This window comes from Enoplosus armatus, chromosome 23 (assembly GCF_043641665.1).
Source record: "Enoplosus armatus isolate fEnoArm2 chromosome 23, fEnoArm2.hap1, whole genome shotgun sequence".
Taxonomy (NCBI): domain Eukaryota; kingdom Metazoa; phylum Chordata; class Actinopteri; order Centrarchiformes; family Enoplosidae; genus Enoplosus; species Enoplosus armatus.
The window spans coordinates 4,664,792-4,681,873 of NC_092202.1; the positions used below are offsets into that span (position 1 = coordinate 4,664,792).

A 17,082-nucleotide genomic window follows, 5' to 3' on the forward strand; every position below is an offset into this window, starting at 1 on the left:
GCTTGCATATGATGAATTTGTCCTCCACATGTGCTCAGATACATCAACCCTTCAAAACAGGCCCATTCTTTTTTTTATTTATAATTTCAAGGGCTTCCATATAATTTAAATATTTTTTCTGTACCAAAATAAGTCATTTGGATGTCTAATGCCAAACGTTTCCTTTCAAAAAAAGAAAAAAGAAAATCTACTAAGGGGAAGTGTTTTTTTTTTTTTTATTGTGCTCAAGTGAAAAATAGTAAAACCTTCCCTTTAACGCTGTGTTGTGGTGCATAGTGTACGTTTTTGTGAAGAGTTCCAGGATTTCAGAGCAGGGGCTACTGTAACAGTGCAGTTTTCTTTATCTTATTTGCTATGCACTTATGAATACACTTATGAGTACAGCTGGTAACAAACAGATTAACCCTCTCAACATTTAAACGGTCCAAAACTCAGCAGCGTTGATGGGAATATGATGGGAAAAGCGTGTTTTTCTTCGGCTTTTCTATGAGTATCTATACCGCAACAATGGGAGCTAATCACCTGCACTAAAGCACAATGTTGTTTGCCAGTTGTCCCCCAAAATATCCCTTCTCTTCAGTGAAAACAGCAGACATGGTCAAAAATCTAAATTTTTCAAGGATTTTCATTTCTCTTCTCCTTAATAACCTTTATTTTACCAGGAAAAAAACAACCCAAAAGTGTTTGGGTTGTTTTCAGTTATTTTGGCACCGGTCTGCTACCTGCTTTCTGTAGGATGTTGTGAGGTGATTAGTGAGTGTACAGTAAGTGGTAACAAGTGTGTGTGTATGTGGTGAAATAAATGTAATGTGGTCAGAAACTTAAAAAAATATCACTAAATAGGAGGAAAACCTTTTCTACCGTGTGACAGAGGGCATGCAATTGGTGTGTGTGTGTGTGTGTGTGTGTGTCTGTGTGTCTGTGTGTGTGTGTGTTGGCACTGTGTGTTGATGATGTGGTCATTATCAAAATCATTGATTATCCGATTAGGGCTGCTGTGGTCGTCTTGTTTACTTTGTAGCCTGGCACAAGGCGAACGCAGATTTTTTTTTTTTTTTTTTCAGCACTAAACACTTAAAAACAAACAAAATCTCAAATTAAATTGACTTTTATGAAATAATTTGATTGAAATTCATCTTTGGTGCGAATCCAAGAATGTATCTGCAAGAGTGGTTTATAATAATTGTTCTAAAAGCAGTTTTTTTTGAAGCTCACCAGGCCTGTGTAGCTCTGCCTTGTGTCACCTACATCGTAACACTCCGGTAAAGTATTAGCAAAATAGTTTTTTTTAATAGTGTTAATGCCAGTGTCTTGATTTAAATGCTGTTTTTGTTTGTTTGAAAATATATTAGGCCATTTTTCCCCCGTGTGGATATTACAGTGTTAACAGTTGTGATGTCTTAAAGTCGGCTCATGTTTCTGTGTTTCTGTTACACTGAAGGTTTCACTCTGACGGGTTTCAGAGCTCGCTTTGTTTGTTCACTCTCTTGTTTGTTTAACAGCTCGTCCGTCGCCGCCGAACAAACACACAGTGTGGCGGATTTCAAGTACTTCCAAATTATTTGAATGTATTGAATTTAGTTTACATGCGCTGTCGTGTGTCTTTGTGAAGGACTGAGTTTCGCTTTTAAGGCACAAGTAGAGTTATGTGTCACTTTAATATTTGGCCTAAAACAGACAGTTAAAGTCAGATTTTAGAAATGAAATGTTCAAGTCTGCATGGGCAGCTGACAGAGAGCCACTTTGGATACTTTTCTCCAACTCTTTAATGTAAACAACAAAAGAACAAACAGCCAATGGGCCTCTTGAAAACGCCCCTCTCGAAACCTGCAGTTTCTTCTCACTTGTGTTGCTGACAACCAGTTAAGGGCTTGACAGACAGACTGACTGAATATCAGTGAGCTGATGTACTGTAGTGTGACGTTGAGGTTGTTTAATCATTTCATTCCAAAGTTAATTACATTTAAACGTTTTTTTGGCATAAATTTGCTGTTATGAAAGCAAACTTAATCTTCTTTAGAGAAGAAAAAAGTACTATCATCTTGGTACCACTTTAAAATAACCCATAATTAGAACGGGTTTCTAATTTGCCACTAATGACTTCATTAATCATTTAAGTTCTGCTATTATGCATGAGTGGAAAGGACTTTTGGGTTGCCACGTGTTGTGAGGCCACATTTCAGTGAAGTATCCCTTTGGTTAGTATACAATATATCCTCAGCTTGCTTCTTTTAAAGGGTTTCAAGCAGCCTGACAAAGTTAGCGACTAGCTGGAGAACATAGTGGAGCATTTAGCAGCTAAAGAGCCAGATATTTCCCTCAGGAGTTGTTAGAGAGCAAAAACAGCTAAAATGAGAGTGAATATTGGGCTCACATTCATCAGGTGGCCAGACACACGACTCCAAATGAACGATAATGTTGCTCTGTAACTGCTGGATGTGTAAATAGGCAACTGTTAACTAAATTGTTTACTAGTAATTACTTTATAGAATGATAATATGTCAATGTTGTCTCTGCTGCCCCCAAGTGGCAAAAATCATTCTAATAATACTGCTTTAAGTTTACTATCATTAGGCCCGCGGTTATGTGTGTTAATAAGTCAAACAGGTTGTGAAGAAGCTCCGTAGTGTAATTAAAAGATAAAGGTACACAATATACTGTAGATGAACCGAAGGGATCCTTCACCAAAATGTGGCAACCCAGAACTTTCTTCATGCATTAACCAATAGCTTCTTGCTGATCTGTTTAGTATGTTTACATCATTTTAACCTTTAATAAAGTAATTTGTGACAACTTTATAAAGAAAGGGTACCACATTTTTAAATTTGAAAGATCTTTCCAAAAGTTATATATAACGTTTTGGAATGAAAATGCTTCATTTTTTAACTTAAACTGTAACCACAGAGGGCCGGTGATCTTGTGTCCGCTGTTAGAGACAACCTCTGCTAACTCAAAATGCTCTTTGCCTTGTAGTGTTGTTAGCCTGACTATTGCAGTGATGTGAATCTAAACTTTTGTCCTAAATTGTATAAAGTCGTAGTTTATCGATGCCTCTCTCTCTCGCTTGAGGCCTCCACAGTGAGGTTAAAGGTCATCAGACTCTCCGGCTCCCTGCTCACTGATTGAACCGAACTTGGAAATATTCGACAGAAAGAGAGGCATTAAAATCAAAAATCACTGCCAAAACTAAAATGTGAAGACATCGTTTGATTTGTGGAGTGTTTTTGGGTTGCTGATAACTGAAAACACACTAACAACAAAGTGATCCTTGCTCTAAAGTCATCATTTCAATGTTTGGAGGGACTGAATGCTTTTTTTTTTTTTTTTAATAGCCACATTCTGCAGCTTTTCTTGTCTTTGTCACCTCTAGATCTTTCCCCTCATTCTTACCTTTTACATGTTTTTCTAAAGTCTCTTTGAAAACGCTGTTTGTTCTGTCTTGAACTTGTTCCTGTGTGTTTTTACCTGTACCTCTGTACCAGTGTGTGTGTGTGTGTTTGTGACGGTGTAACGATGGTTCCTCTGTCCTTGACTAGTCGTGGTTAGAGATTAGGAGCTGTTTGGTCCATCAATAATCTCTGTCAGTGATCAGCAGTGTCTTTTCTCTCCACTGTCCCTCTGACGATGAGAGAGTCTTCTTCACCAGGCTTCCACAAGCTTAGCTTTCTGAAATCATCTTAAATGATACTGTCCCCATTCCCGCACAGCTTGTAAATTTGCTGTCTGTCCTCATGGGAACGGGATTTGCCTACGAAAGCAGTAGATTTCTGCCTGACGAGGTTCTGCTCAGAGCAGAGCGTCCTAAGCTTGTGGACTTGTGGAGAGTATTTTGCACATGCCATTGTTTCTTCAGCAGCAGTCTTCAGCTTTTTTGCCTTTTGCCTATAACAATAATTACCATAAACTATAATGCTTGTATATATCAAGATAGTACTTGTTATATTGTATTCTAGTTCTGTTTTTTTGTTTTTCTTAATTTGACATGTTTTGTAGTACTGCTTTTTCATGATTACGTTTGTCAATCAAACAGATGTGGGATGAAAAGTGGAAGTGTTTATTGTTTCATTTGTTTTTTAAAATAAAAATATTCCTGATTTGTAGCTCAGGCTCTTGTTTTTGAAATGTAGGATATGTATGTTGTGTGTTTGTAGCTTCTTTATACTCACTGAAAATCGTGGTAAGATTGCAATATATAACACTAATTTGATGTTTTACAAATAAATGGAACAAATGGGGTTGCAGAGGTATAAAAATGAAAATATAAGCTAGTAAACCTGCAATAAAAATTCAAACACTACAGATATTCCCACAGAGCTTTGATTTATCATACAGCACAAAAACTACATTGATTTCACCTTTGCAATGACACCAAATAGTGAAATATTTTCATCATAACTTTCCAAATGATAACAGGAGTGCAAACTGTTGTAAACATTGTATTTCAGAAGGTGATATAAAGAGTGACAGTGTAAATAAATAGCGCATAGGATGCTTGGGAAGCAGGTCAGTGGTACATCGGGCCTCACACTACCCTGGTGCCCTCCCTGCTCCCTTCATACAGTCTCTGGATGGGGCCTCTGCTGACAACACAGAGATCACGAGCAAAGCAAGAGGTTCACTTCCACCTACATCCTAATCTGTCAAAATACTCAACGTGACATGTCCAGTGTAGTTAGTTTATCTCATAATATAAACAGACATCTCCAGGAATATGTTCCAGTTTTTCAGTAGGATTGATTAAATAGTTACAAAATCTTTATGAGAAAATCTAGAGTTACAGAAGATGCTATTTTATCAGACGCTAGCTGTACTTCGGATGTACGCATGCGCAAGAGAATTTCCCGCCCTTGTCCCCGCTTGGAAAATGGATGAATCATCTTGATAATTTAATTCATCTTTGGTTTTGGACTCCGGGAGAACAGCCATCTTTCGCCTCCCAGCTGTCACATGTAAAGTACATCTACGATAAACGTTTTTATTTACTGTATAAACGTTTTTTCCGGGGATGACCAGTCAGTAACGGCCAAAGTGTGGACACGTTTAACAGCTTTTCTTGCTGACAGTCTGGGTAAGTTGAGGTGAAGGAGAGGTTAGTGACCGTTAGGAGCTCGCCAAGGGGGCTGTTATAAGCTAACGTTAGCGAAGTTACAGACTTTGGCTGTGATTGTAATCGTATTAAACTAAACTGCGTGGTGTGGGAGCTATTTCGGTGTGCCTTGTACTGGCCAAATAACGTGAGAAGCGTGTAATTAACTAGACAGGTAACCTAGCGGTAGTCCAAAGCACCCAGCGTCCTTCAAAGTAGAGCTAACGTTAATATAATGGTTAGCGTTAATTACTAACGGACGTTAGCACCCAATGCTGCGCTAAATCGCGTTATGGAAATAAAAGGACCGTGTTTTCATTTAATAGTATAATTTCCTCCTACCTGATAACCTGCTTTGTCGTGTTTGGCAGCCTCTATCGTCTTACATTGCGTTACTATGAGGTTTTACTTTGAAAATTACACCCGGAAGCGGCTTGTTTTACATAACGTTAGTAGACTTGACACTGGTCTGTTTGGAGCATCACAACATTGTCCTGCTGCTTTGTTCGGGGGACAGAAAGCATCGCACTCGTCTTCCATGAAGGTAAAAATGCGGATAAATAATATTTAAATGCGTATGAAGTCGCAGTTATGCAGTTAATTTGCTATATTTTTAGCAAGCTGTCAAATCAAACGTTAACTTACATCCTCGGCGAGGTCCGTAAATGTGTCATCCGCATGCACCACTCGCCAGAGTTTTTACGTATGAAACAGCACTTTTGATAAATAAATGTGCCTTATTACATAGTTATCTGTGTATATGGTAAACACAGTACATTCGCCTGGTATAATGTGCATCAGTGTGTATTGTGTAACCTCTTGGTGCTCGGGCCTGCTCTGTTTACAAACAGGTTACATGTCGGAAACAGATATTTCAACGCATTTGCAGTGAATGGCAATTATTTTATGAATCATGTGTTATATCTTTGTATTTTTGATCAGTGCTCTCTATTGTCGGTCACCTTGATTGATCTGCTGCCAAGACTAAAGCTGCCGCCCCTCCCGGCCGCAGGCCTCGACCATCCACCGGCTCATTTATATATTTGAGCCTTAAAATAGTCAAATTAAAGATGCACGAATAAGTGCGAACATTCATTTTGACGTTGACGTTTCACAGCTTCCCTCTCTGCGTTTTGCAAACGGTGGACTTGGAAGGGAAGTGTGAATATTGGTGCATTGCAGTCAGTGTATGAAGCGGATGGGAGGGGAGAGGGAGGGGGGTGAGAGAGAGAGAGAGCTAGACAGACACAGAGAGAGAGAGAGGAAGGGAGGGAGCAGGAGGGGAGAACAGGTGCGCCTCCGCCATCAAAGCAGGAAAAGAGAGAGAGTCACGATGTTGCACAATTGGCTCCTCTGTCCGTCTGCTGCTGCAACGGTTTCATTTACAGCTGGTCAATATTTAGACCCGCAGGCCGCATGCTCAGGATGAAAAGTGACTATTTACTGGGCCAGAGCTCTCTCCCTGGACCTGTCTACTCCCGGGAGATGCATGTTGATATATTGATATGGAACCATCCAGATACAATATCAAGATACAGCTTGAATGTTGTCTTTTCCTAAAGACTACATTAGGAATAAAGCTGGTGTTGGTGTTTCTGTACTGAAACGTTTTACTTATCAGCTGACATATGCACAGATATTGATATATCTGTGATCAGCTGATCGTCCATGCAGATTCAACAGCCAGGCTCTGTTTTAGATCCTCCTGTGATATTTGACTTTGTCATTATCACCTCACTCTGAATCAGTCTCTCCTTGGAGTAGCACACCTGTAGAGTGACAACGTCTCATTTTAATTGGCTTTACTGGTCACTGGCAGGTGCTGCGTCAGTTTCAAGCTGGGAGGAATCCTCTTGTAGTAATCTGAACATGTACCACTCACACACACCTCATCACTGTCCATCTAGTCTAACTACCCGAGGGGCATGTTCTGCAACAATGAAATGGGAAACTATTATTTAGCCGTTGACCTCTTTGAAATTGTAGAGAAAAGACAGAGAAAAGGGAGATCTGATGGAAAGTTTTTTGCAGCAGCAGCAGCTTACTTTCTGTTCAGAACAGGATACACTTAAAAAAGTCTCGCACTTCATTATATTTCATACCCTCTGTCCACCTCTTTGAACTTTGTAATCATGTGTACAGAATTTAAATGTGCTATCATGCAGTAAATGTGTCTCAGTTAACTTCATCCTGTTGCCGGTGTTTCTAATTTTGTTCTCTTCATTGAGGTTAATTTCACTGCAGTTTCCCTGTTGTTTGTGGCACAAGCTGTCTCTGAAAACACTCAGCAGGGAAATATTGGACATGAAATCTTCCCTAGAGGGTTTTATATGAAAACAGTAGATTTTAACTTCTTGGCTTTGACATGATTGCACCTAATGTTTACCATCATAATGAAACCTATGAGAATACATTTGTGTTGTATTTAGTCCGTCCTCTTCTACCTTTTTACCTCAGTTTGTTTTTCCTATCTTTTTGACCTTCTCATGGAGTGTCTCTTTCCTCCCCACTCATCTTTATTGTATCCTATTTCCATTCTTTTTGTTCTGTCCTCCTTCACCTCCCTGTCCTCTTTTCTTCCTTTCTTATCTCATCTGTTCTTTCTATTTGTCCCACCCTCCTCCACTTGACCTCAGTGACCAACAGATAAAGGATGTGGTTACAATCAGCAGGACAAGACAAAGACAATGCACATTCTGCAAAAACACTCCCCATACCACTGATGAATAAAAATAATTCACTCTTGTCATCCCTGTTCTGTTTCTTTTCTTATCCCCGCAGTGTGTATGAAACCAGGCAATGTCCGCCATGGTGTATCCACGTGAAGAAGCCCTGGAGCGACTGAGCCAGGATGAGATTGTCCTCAACACTAAGGCCGTCATGCAGGGCCTGGAGACGCTGCGCGGCGAACACGCCCAGCTCCTCAACTCGCTGCTGGACTGCACCCAGCCACCTGCCGCCCAGGAGAAATCTGGGCTGCTCCGTAAGAGTCTGGAGGCCATCGAGCTGGGCCTGGGAGAGGCACAGGTGAGAGTTTTTTAGTTGTATGGGGTGCTCTTAAGGTAATTAACAAGCCAGCAGTCATTTAGTTAAAATAAAATTGCTGTAGCTTTAAAATTTCAACTAGCTAGAGTATGATTTTTATTCTCACTTTTTTTTTCCCCAGGTGATCATCGCCTTGTCGAGCCACCTGAGCGCCGTGGAGTCGGAGAAGCAGAAGCTGCGCGCTCAGGTGCGCCGGCTCTGCCAGGAGAACCAGTGGCTGCGGGACGAGCTGGCGGGAACGCAGCACAAGCTGCAGCGCAGCGAGCAGAGCGTCGCCCAGCTGGAGGAGGAGAAGAAGCACCTGGAGTTCATGAACCAGATCAAGAAGTTTGACGACGACGTCTCGCCCTCGGAGGAGAAGAGCCAGAGCTCCGGCGGCGGAAGTGGAGGAGGAGACACTTCAAAGGACAGTCTGGACGACTTGTTCCCCAACGATGATGACCAGGGACCAGGTATGACATCAACAGCATTTTAGACCTCAGCTGTGCTTTGGGAGATAATAACATGCACACACACACAGTTCATAGTTCATCAAGTACTTTTCTCTATAAAATGTCAGAAAATTGTAAACAAAGAAATCACAATCACAATTTCCTATAGATCAAGGTTACATTCAAATTGCTGCAAAGAAAAGCAGCAAATCCTCACATCTGAGAAGTTGGAAGCAGCCAAAAACGTTTGGCTTTTATTGCCTGAAAAGTGACTTGATTATTAAAATAGTTGTAAATTAAATTTGTTATTATGGGATGGAAGATGGTATCCTAACCTGCGGGTTGTAGCATATTTGTATGCATGGTTGTTATATAAAACAGGATTCTTTGCTATCCTGTCTGTCTAACGTGACTGTAGGTTTGTGTGTGTGGAAACCAGTCAGAGCTTTAAGGCTGCAAACATTTATTTGCTATTATTGAACTACTATTTAAAAAATGTCCAAATTTATTTCCATCCCAGTTCAGAGGACCAGGTGCCTGATACTGGAGGAGAGTTAGCGGTAGTGGTGGACCACAGGAAGAAGAGATAATTGGTTGTGCTTTGGATAGTCACACTCATTTTGCATGGTTGACCTTTTCTCCAGTGATAATGACCACTCTTGAGTCAAGTCAGACGTGTTGCAGCACACAGTGGTCTAGAAGATATAAATGCACATTGAAGTCAAGAGAGGGCACACATTTAATTATAATTTTTGCTCGCATGAGCCCTGAATATTGGGTAGATACAACACAGGTGCAGCTAATTATACAAGGATTTAGGCAAAGCCGTTGTTTAGTATTGAATCAAAAAGGAGAAATATAACATATAAAACATATATGTATATCAAAAAGGGCATTAAACAGTGTCAGGTTTCTGAGAATAACAGTCCCCATCCAGTATTTCTTACCCATTTCTCTCTGTAGCCAAAGGATGTAAGTCATCCATGGACTGTAGACCGCTGACAGTGTGTATGAAGAGGCCCCCCTTAAGGCTGCTGAGGCCTAAACGCACAGCAACAGAATTAATGCAGTTTTTACTTAATGTGTGGAGTGTCAAAATAAAATCACTCAAAGCTCAATACACTCATGCCTTTCAGAAACAGAAATGTTCAGGCCTCAACTGCCCTGAAGCCTGAACTTGAAGAGTAATTTAAACACTGAGTTCACGCAAGCAGCTCCTTGTATACGTGGCAAGCCCACACTTTACCCTTCAACTGTGTTCAAGTTTAGATGGGTTAATGCTAAATTCACCGTCTAAACAGAAGCTCAGGCTTGTGAATAGATTTGTGGATCTGTGTTACAATGTATAGCTTGTTCAGCTTTCCTCCCCATTAGCAGGACAGTGAGTGCTTTAGTACTTTCCTCTTGGTCTCTTTAATTATTAATAACTGAATTCTCATAAATGCTTTTGTCTCTTAGTTTTCTTTATGTTCCCTTTTTAAAGTCGACTGCACATTTAGCCACAAGACGTAAAGCTAACAGAAGCAGAATGGAGGATTTTATGTAGATTTTAGATTTCATCCAGTTTCTGGACTTCACCACTCAAAGATTAAAATAGTAGTACAGAAGAATAAAATGGCAGCTGGATTGGGCAACCATGTGCTGATCCCTGGAGCGGGTCCCCTTGTCCTGCTGGGATCTGGCATTCAATTCTTCATTGTCATTCTCGTCAAGTCTTCCACTTTCTACAGCTCTTCAGGCTTCTCATATACATGTACATAGACAGGTTTGCAAATGCTGCCATCTTGGATTTTGACGAGCTAATGACAGTCTGATGCATTGTGGGATAGTATGGGAGCATCGTAGCAAAAGCAGTGAGACAGATCAGAGAAACGAGATGTAAAAAAAAAGAAAATGGAAAGGAGATGGACAGCTTTGAGCTGGACAGTTAAAGAATTAAGAAGTTGGAGAAGAAAACAGATATTCCCATCACAGAATGATTGCAAGACATTTTATTATCCTCCTCTCGGTTCCACAGCCCAGCCCAGTGGAGAAGTGGCAGCCCAGCAGGGAGGCTACGAGATCCCGGCCCGCCTCAGGACGCTCCACAACCTGGTGATCCAGTACGCCTCCCAGGGGAGGTACGAGGTGGCCGTGCCGCTGTGCAAACAAGCCCTGGAGGACCTGGAGAAGACGTCTGGACACGACCACCCTGACGTAGCCACGATGCTCAACATCCTGGCCTTGGTGTACAGGTGGGGAACGGAGAGGAGGTGGTTTGATAAACATCAATGGTATCAATTGGTATCAAATTTTAACAAAGTGCTGCTGTTTTGTTTTTGGCCTCCAGGGATCAGAACAAGTACAAAGAAGCGGCTCACCTTCTGAATGATGCCCTGGCCATCAGAGAGAAGACGCTGGGGAAGGATCATCCAGCTGTGGCTGCAACCCTCAACAACCTGGCTGTTCTGTACGGCAAGAGGGGCAAGTACAAGGAGGCCGAACCTCTCTGCAAGAGAGCGCTGGAGATCAGAGAGAAGGTAAGAACCACAACTCTAAATGTAGAAATTGCATACTTATGACAATGCGTTTGTGATTTGTCTTACAAATGTGTACACACCAATCTGTCTCCAGGTGTTGGGGAAGTACCACCCAGATGTAGCCAAGCAGCTGAACAACTTGGCCCTGCTGTGTCAGAACCAGGGGAAGTACGACGAGGTGGAGTACTACTACAGACGAGCCCTGGAGATCTACGAGTCCAAACTGGGAGCTGATGACCCCAACGTGGCCAAGACCAAAAATAACCTGGTGGGGACATTATTAGGATACTGCGCAATAGAAGCGATGTTTAAAACTATTCCAGTCACGTAGTCTTCGGTAACAATACAGTACTGTGTTTCCTGCTCAAGTTTATATTTAGTTATTTTAAGGATTATTTCTTTGCTTTCCTAGTTTAGACACATGAATAAAACATTCTCCATGCTGCTTTCCTCAGGCTACCTGCTACCTGAAGCAGGGCAAGTTCAAAGATGCTGAGGCTCTGTACAAAGAGATCCTGACCCGGGCTCACGAGAAGGAGTTTGGATCTGTCAACAGTGAGTAGAGCAAATTTGACATGAAGAATGATTTTTTTTTTCTTTTCACAATGGAAATGTCCAGGAGTCGATCCATTTTTAATTCATCTGACAGTTGTCGTGTTTTGGGATTCGGGTTTTGATTCGGCCACACCCTGATCCCTGCCGTCGCCCTCTGTGCTCTCAGCGGGTCGGGGGATTATTTCGTGCTATCGAAGTGTGCGAAGCGGCTTAATGTCGATGTTTCTCTCCCGTCGCCGTTAAGCCCATCAAACCCTTATGTGCTCACATGCTCAGCACGAGAGAGGGGCTTGGCAGGAATTTGGCATAGCAGGAGTATGATGAAAGGCAGCCGTGTGTTTTTTGTAAAATCATGTTTACACGGACAGAGAGGCTTCACTTTGAAATGTAGGTCAGTCCAGGGGTCCTTGTTATTCTTGGTCAATTCATTTATTTATTCTTTTCCTCGTTTGTTTCTGCTGCAACTTATTTTCTGTGTTGTCATCCACTCATAATAATTAAAAATAATAATAATAATAATAATAATAATAATAATAATATTGTTCTTGTATATCAAACAGCGTTCCTATAATATTTTTGTCCTCATTCTGCAGATGACAACAAGCCAATCTGGATGCACGCAGAGGAGAGAGAGGAGAGCAAGGTCAGTGATTTAGTTTGACCTTTTCCTTTGATGCCATTGGCCAGCAGGAAGCTTGTTATGTAAATGGCCTGGACAGCAAAATAAAAGTGATGGAGAACAGCAGATTATGCAAATGACAACAGGGACATTTTTAATAGGCTGTTTAATGGAATAATGTTTCATTTTGGCTGCTTTTGCTCTCTGCCTCTTTTCATCATTATCTCCCTCCCTTTCCTTTCTCTCTGTCGCTCTCTATCACCGTCTCTCTTAGGGTAAGCGCAAGGACTCTGGCCCATATGTAGAGTATGGAAGCTGGTACAAGGCCTGCAAGGTGGACAGGTGAGTGAGACATTTGAATTGACTAGAAAACATGTCGGAATCTTTTTTTAATAAAACTGCTAATTGGCAAAGTTCCTAAATCTAATAAAAGGAACCGGCTCTGCAATCTGATGTATTAGTTTAACCTTGGCTATGGATTAAAGTATGTATTACTATGAGTACTGCTGTATTACTGCCTCAATTCCCAAAAACCAAATGAAGATTAACTTGGCTGAGAAATGCCCCCCTTTTTTTTTTTAAACAAGGCTTGTTACATAAAACATCTGTAAAAAAAGTAAATAACACGTTTAGTTGCTGTTTTTTTTGCAGCCCCACAGTGAACACAACCCTCAAAAGCTTGGGGGCTTTGTACCGTCGTCAGGGCAAACTGGAGGCAGCAGAAACACTGGAGGAGTGCGCCAGCAAGTCACGTAAACAGGTACCACACAGACTGCTCTGTGATTGGCTGAATTACTGCTGTTAGATTAGTCGACTGGGCTCTTTTCAACAGGCCTTATTGGTTCATCAGGCATTCCAGCTGTGATTCATTAGCCCATAAACGATGCCAGACTGATTTAAAGATCAGTCATGAAGCACAATGAAGTACAATGAGTGTACATTGTAGTAAAGATCGTAGACACGCTGTGTGAGCTTTTGTAAAAGAGCTTTAATCATTCTTCTCTCTCAGGGTATTGATGCCATTAACCAGAGTAAGGTGGTGGAGCTGCTGAAGGACGGGGGAGCTGGAGGGGGCGACAGACGACACAGCAGGGAAGGAATCAACGGGCCGGGGGGACAGCGGGGGGAGAGCGAGGGCGACGACTCCGCTGAGTGGAACGGGGTCAGTTTATGGTCCAGTCCATTTCACTAGTATTTCAACACTAATGTTAGTATTAATAAGTTCATCATGTAAAGTACACGGTCAATGCAACCTTGCACACAAGTCTGCAAGTAAATGCAGAAATGGCCTTCAGCAGGGCAGCTTAGCTCGTAGCTGTGATTAAACAGAAAACATGAGGAGGGAGCCCGGTCTTTCTACTCTGACGGGCCTTAACAGGAAATCTCCTTAATATTTAATGTCTCCTGTGAATGCTGAGTTGGTTTTATGTTTCTTTCCTCAGGATGGTAACGGGTCTCTGCGTCGCAGCGGCTCCTTCGGGAAGATTCGTGACGCGCTGAGAAGGAGCAGCGAGATGCTGGTGAAGAAGCTGCAGGGGAGCGGACCACAAGAGCCCCGCAACCCAGGGTAAGATTACTTAGTCTGTGTGTGTGTGTTAGTTTACATGTTAGGTATAGGCTTATTTTTTGACATGTATTTGCATATCCATCAGAATGAAAACGCGTCGCACAACTCTCCTTCAGTACACCAGGCTTTATTCACCACACGTGCTGTTAATGAGGTTTTAATGGTTAAGGTTCGTTGTTTGATTGTGTTGTTTTGCTCAGAATGAAGAGAGCAAGCTCCCTCAACTTCCTCAACAAGAGCACTGAGGAGACCACACAGGTACGACTCTTTCATTCATTTGTACACACGATTTAGTAGGCCTGCGTAAACACTTCTATATTGCAGTATTTTACATTTCTAAAAAATTCAATAGATAAACTGTTTAAAGAACCAATAACTAAATGTGAATATCTGTTTTTGGATAATCCAGTGAATTAAACACTTGACTAATCCAGGTGCTTAATCACATTAAATCCTGTAAATCCAATATTGTATCAGTCCAGCTCATTGATTTGCAACATTGCTCACAATGGTGAACTAATGTGACCACAGATATGAAAAGGATTGTCTCGACAGTCTGTCACCTCGCAGTATATATTGTCCAACAGTAGTTTTAACGTTAACCGGTCTGTATTTAGGACGCCAACTCCGGACTCTCAGACTGCAGGGGACTAAGCGCCAGCAACGTGGACCTATCCAGACGCAGCTCCCTGATTGGCTAGACAAGAGACGGGAGGCAGGACACGGAAGACACGCAGAGCGGCCCGACGCGGAGAGGCTGTTTGCAGCTTGGTTTGATCAAACACACTTAAAAGCTCAAAGCGAGATCAAACACTTGCACCTGCAGCATATTTTTTAAAGAACACTGAAAAAAGAAATGCATTACCACTAAACGTCATCCTGTCAGACAGCCGCCGCCGCTGCTGCTGCTTCGCTGTACAAACCGCTGCCCTCGATCAGAAAAGAGAATATTTAGATACACATTAATCAGCATGCTGCTTACTAGGAAGTGGAATGTCTGCACCTGAACGCCTCGTGTTTTTGACTCATTAGCACTGTAGCAAAGCATCGTGTCCACATTGTGGTGAGTCCGTGTCTTCGATCTACACTCTCATGTGCAGACACTCAACCGTAGGTAGGCTAAATGTACTCCAGGTTTCACTTCAGAGAGAAGCATTGCACTCTGTATATTTCACCAGTAGCATGAAGTGTTCGCTGAAGCTAACCATCGAATGCATACAATCCGCTTAGATTTTACCAGAGAAAGCAGAGGTATGATAAGAGAATACAAGAGATCTTTGGGGATTTTCAAAAAACATTAGCACTAACCATCTAAACCTCACTTTTTGCCTTCTTGTTTTTTATGTATATACAGTTTTAAATTATTTGATATTTCATTCTTTGTATATAGTGCACTTTGATTTTCCTTTTTTTTGTTTTGTTTTTCTTTTTGTTTACACTTTATTGGGTTGAAGAGGGTCTCAGTTGGAGAAAATACTACTTATCTGAAGGGGAAGACTGGAAAAGAAGGAAAGATGAAAAAAGAAATATTGAAATGGACAAACATATTAAATCGCTGATAAATTTAGTACCTCAATCACTGAAATCTGCTGTTGTAATGCACTTTGAGCGCGACAGCACCGTACATAGTAGTTTCCACTGCGTCCTCTACTGGTCAGGCTTATTTTTCAAATTGACTTTCTTGGTGCCTCAGCAGTCAGAAAGTTCATTTAAAAGCAAATTCACAAATAACTCTCAATCATGTGGTACAACAGGAAGCTTAATTAAACACTATAATCATTACTTTCAGGGTACTTTTTCCTCACTTGTGCCACGAAAAACGTCGCATTTCCAGGCTTTTAGCAAACAGCCATGAATCTGAATGATATTGAAGGAAATTGCTGTGAAAGATATTTAAATTTAATTTGTTTACAATCATTAAACCAGGATGTTCAAGGCATAATCAACCCTCATTTAAGAAATATGGGTAACTACCTTAATTATGCGTTCAAAGCTGATGCAGTGCATCATCTACAATATGTTTACTTTCATCAACGTGATTTTCTTTCTCCCTCATTTACTGTTTCTGAGTATGTGTCATTTCCAAACAAACAATCCTCAGTTTTACGTTTTTAATGCTGTCAGGGATGGACTTCACCAGTCGTAATCAAGAAGAAATCTGACTGATGACCGTCCATCCTCAATGTATTTTGTTGTGCTGATGCGTTTTCCTGTTTTGGCTCAGAGCTTTTATGTTGAAGGTACTGAAAACTGATTATTTGAATGTTTGATTTTTATGTCGACTGCGGGGTCTGGTGGCATTTACACTGGACTTTTGTGTTGCGCTGTTTGCTCCACCAAAATAAGACCAATACCAAGAGAACTGTCCACAGAATGTACACGTCTTATTATGTCAAGTCGAAATCAGGCTCAGCAAGTTGTGACATCACTTCCTCAACTGTCACCAGATTGTCAAGAAATTGCTTTTTTAAGTTTTCCTCCACCTTGCTCTTAAACCTTCTAATACAAGAAAGCAAAAAAAGTTAGTTCTTGACAACCTGAGTTTAATTTTAAAAATGGTGAGATGCAGGTTTGTTGTGAAGGCATTTTGTCAACGATGGTGCATGCACACCATCGCCACATGCCTGGACCACCTGAAGTCGCCTGTCTTGAAATCACCTTTTGTTGATGTCACATTGCTGAATCAAAGAAAAAGTGCAAATTATTATATCAGCTTCTGATTGTGCTGAATGTGCGAGGCGGCGCAGGTTTGGGATAGTGATGAAGAAATACATGCATGAAGGAAAGAAGGAGTAGAGTAAGTGTGTTAAAGCAGGAAGGAGTTAAAAAAGGAATTATGTAAAGTGCTTTGGAAAGACGCTGCGGGAGGAAAAGTGCTTTAAGTGTTGTTCGCAGCAAATAATGTACAGAATTATCCGTATACAACCTTTATATGTATGTTTACTGTTTGTCACTTGTTCACACACTCATAAGAATGATGGGAAATTTCTTTGATCACAATCTCAACACCATGTAGTCGTGTAGTGAAAACACTAAATTTGTAGTTCTTCCCCTCAAAAAAATAAAGGTTGTCGAAAGTCCTGTGACTGTGGCTTCCTCTACACACCAAACTATAATACCAATACTAATCAATCCTTTACTGTATTAATCTGCCACTCATTCACCAGGCTCAGTGTTGGTGCTGTTCTGGAAATTTCTGTGATTTCTCAGGCACCTCGGACTCGGTATGAATCGCACTCTAAACATATGAACAGAAGTTC

At 41.3% G+C, this 17,082-nt stretch overlaps 1 protein-coding gene across 6 annotated transcripts; it reads left to right on the forward strand.

Moving 5' to 3' along the window:
* Positions 1-7,885: 7,885 nt before the first annotated feature.
* LOC139305619 (kinesin light chain 2-like) lies at positions 7,886-14,573 on the forward strand. 6 transcript variants are annotated; one of them, XM_070929518.1, is made up of 14 exons: positions 7,886-8,113; positions 8,253-8,597; positions 10,400-10,415; positions 10,595-10,796; positions 10,892-11,081; positions 11,176-11,349; positions 11,537-11,636; positions 12,230-12,279; positions 12,530-12,597; positions 12,907-13,015; positions 13,265-13,417; positions 13,698-13,822; positions 14,023-14,080; positions 14,440-14,573. In XM_070929518.1, exons 1-14 carry the CDS (start codon positions 7,886-7,888, stop codon positions 14,521-14,523), a joined length of 1,902 nt encoding a protein of 633 aa, XP_070785619.1. In that variant the 3' UTR covers positions 14,524-14,573. The 6 variants fall into 6 exon arrangements, with proteins under 6 accessions (XP_070785619.1, XP_070785621.1, XP_070785620.1 ...); XM_070929520.1 differs by lacking the exon at positions 10,400-10,415 and adding an exon at positions 8,981-8,986 and having other exon boundaries at positions 8,253-8,583; positions 10,580-10,796; XM_070929519.1 differs by lacking the exon at positions 10,400-10,415 and adding an exon at positions 9,777-9,782 and having other exon boundaries at positions 8,253-8,583; positions 10,580-10,796.
* Positions 14,574-17,082: the final 2,509 nt, after the last annotated feature.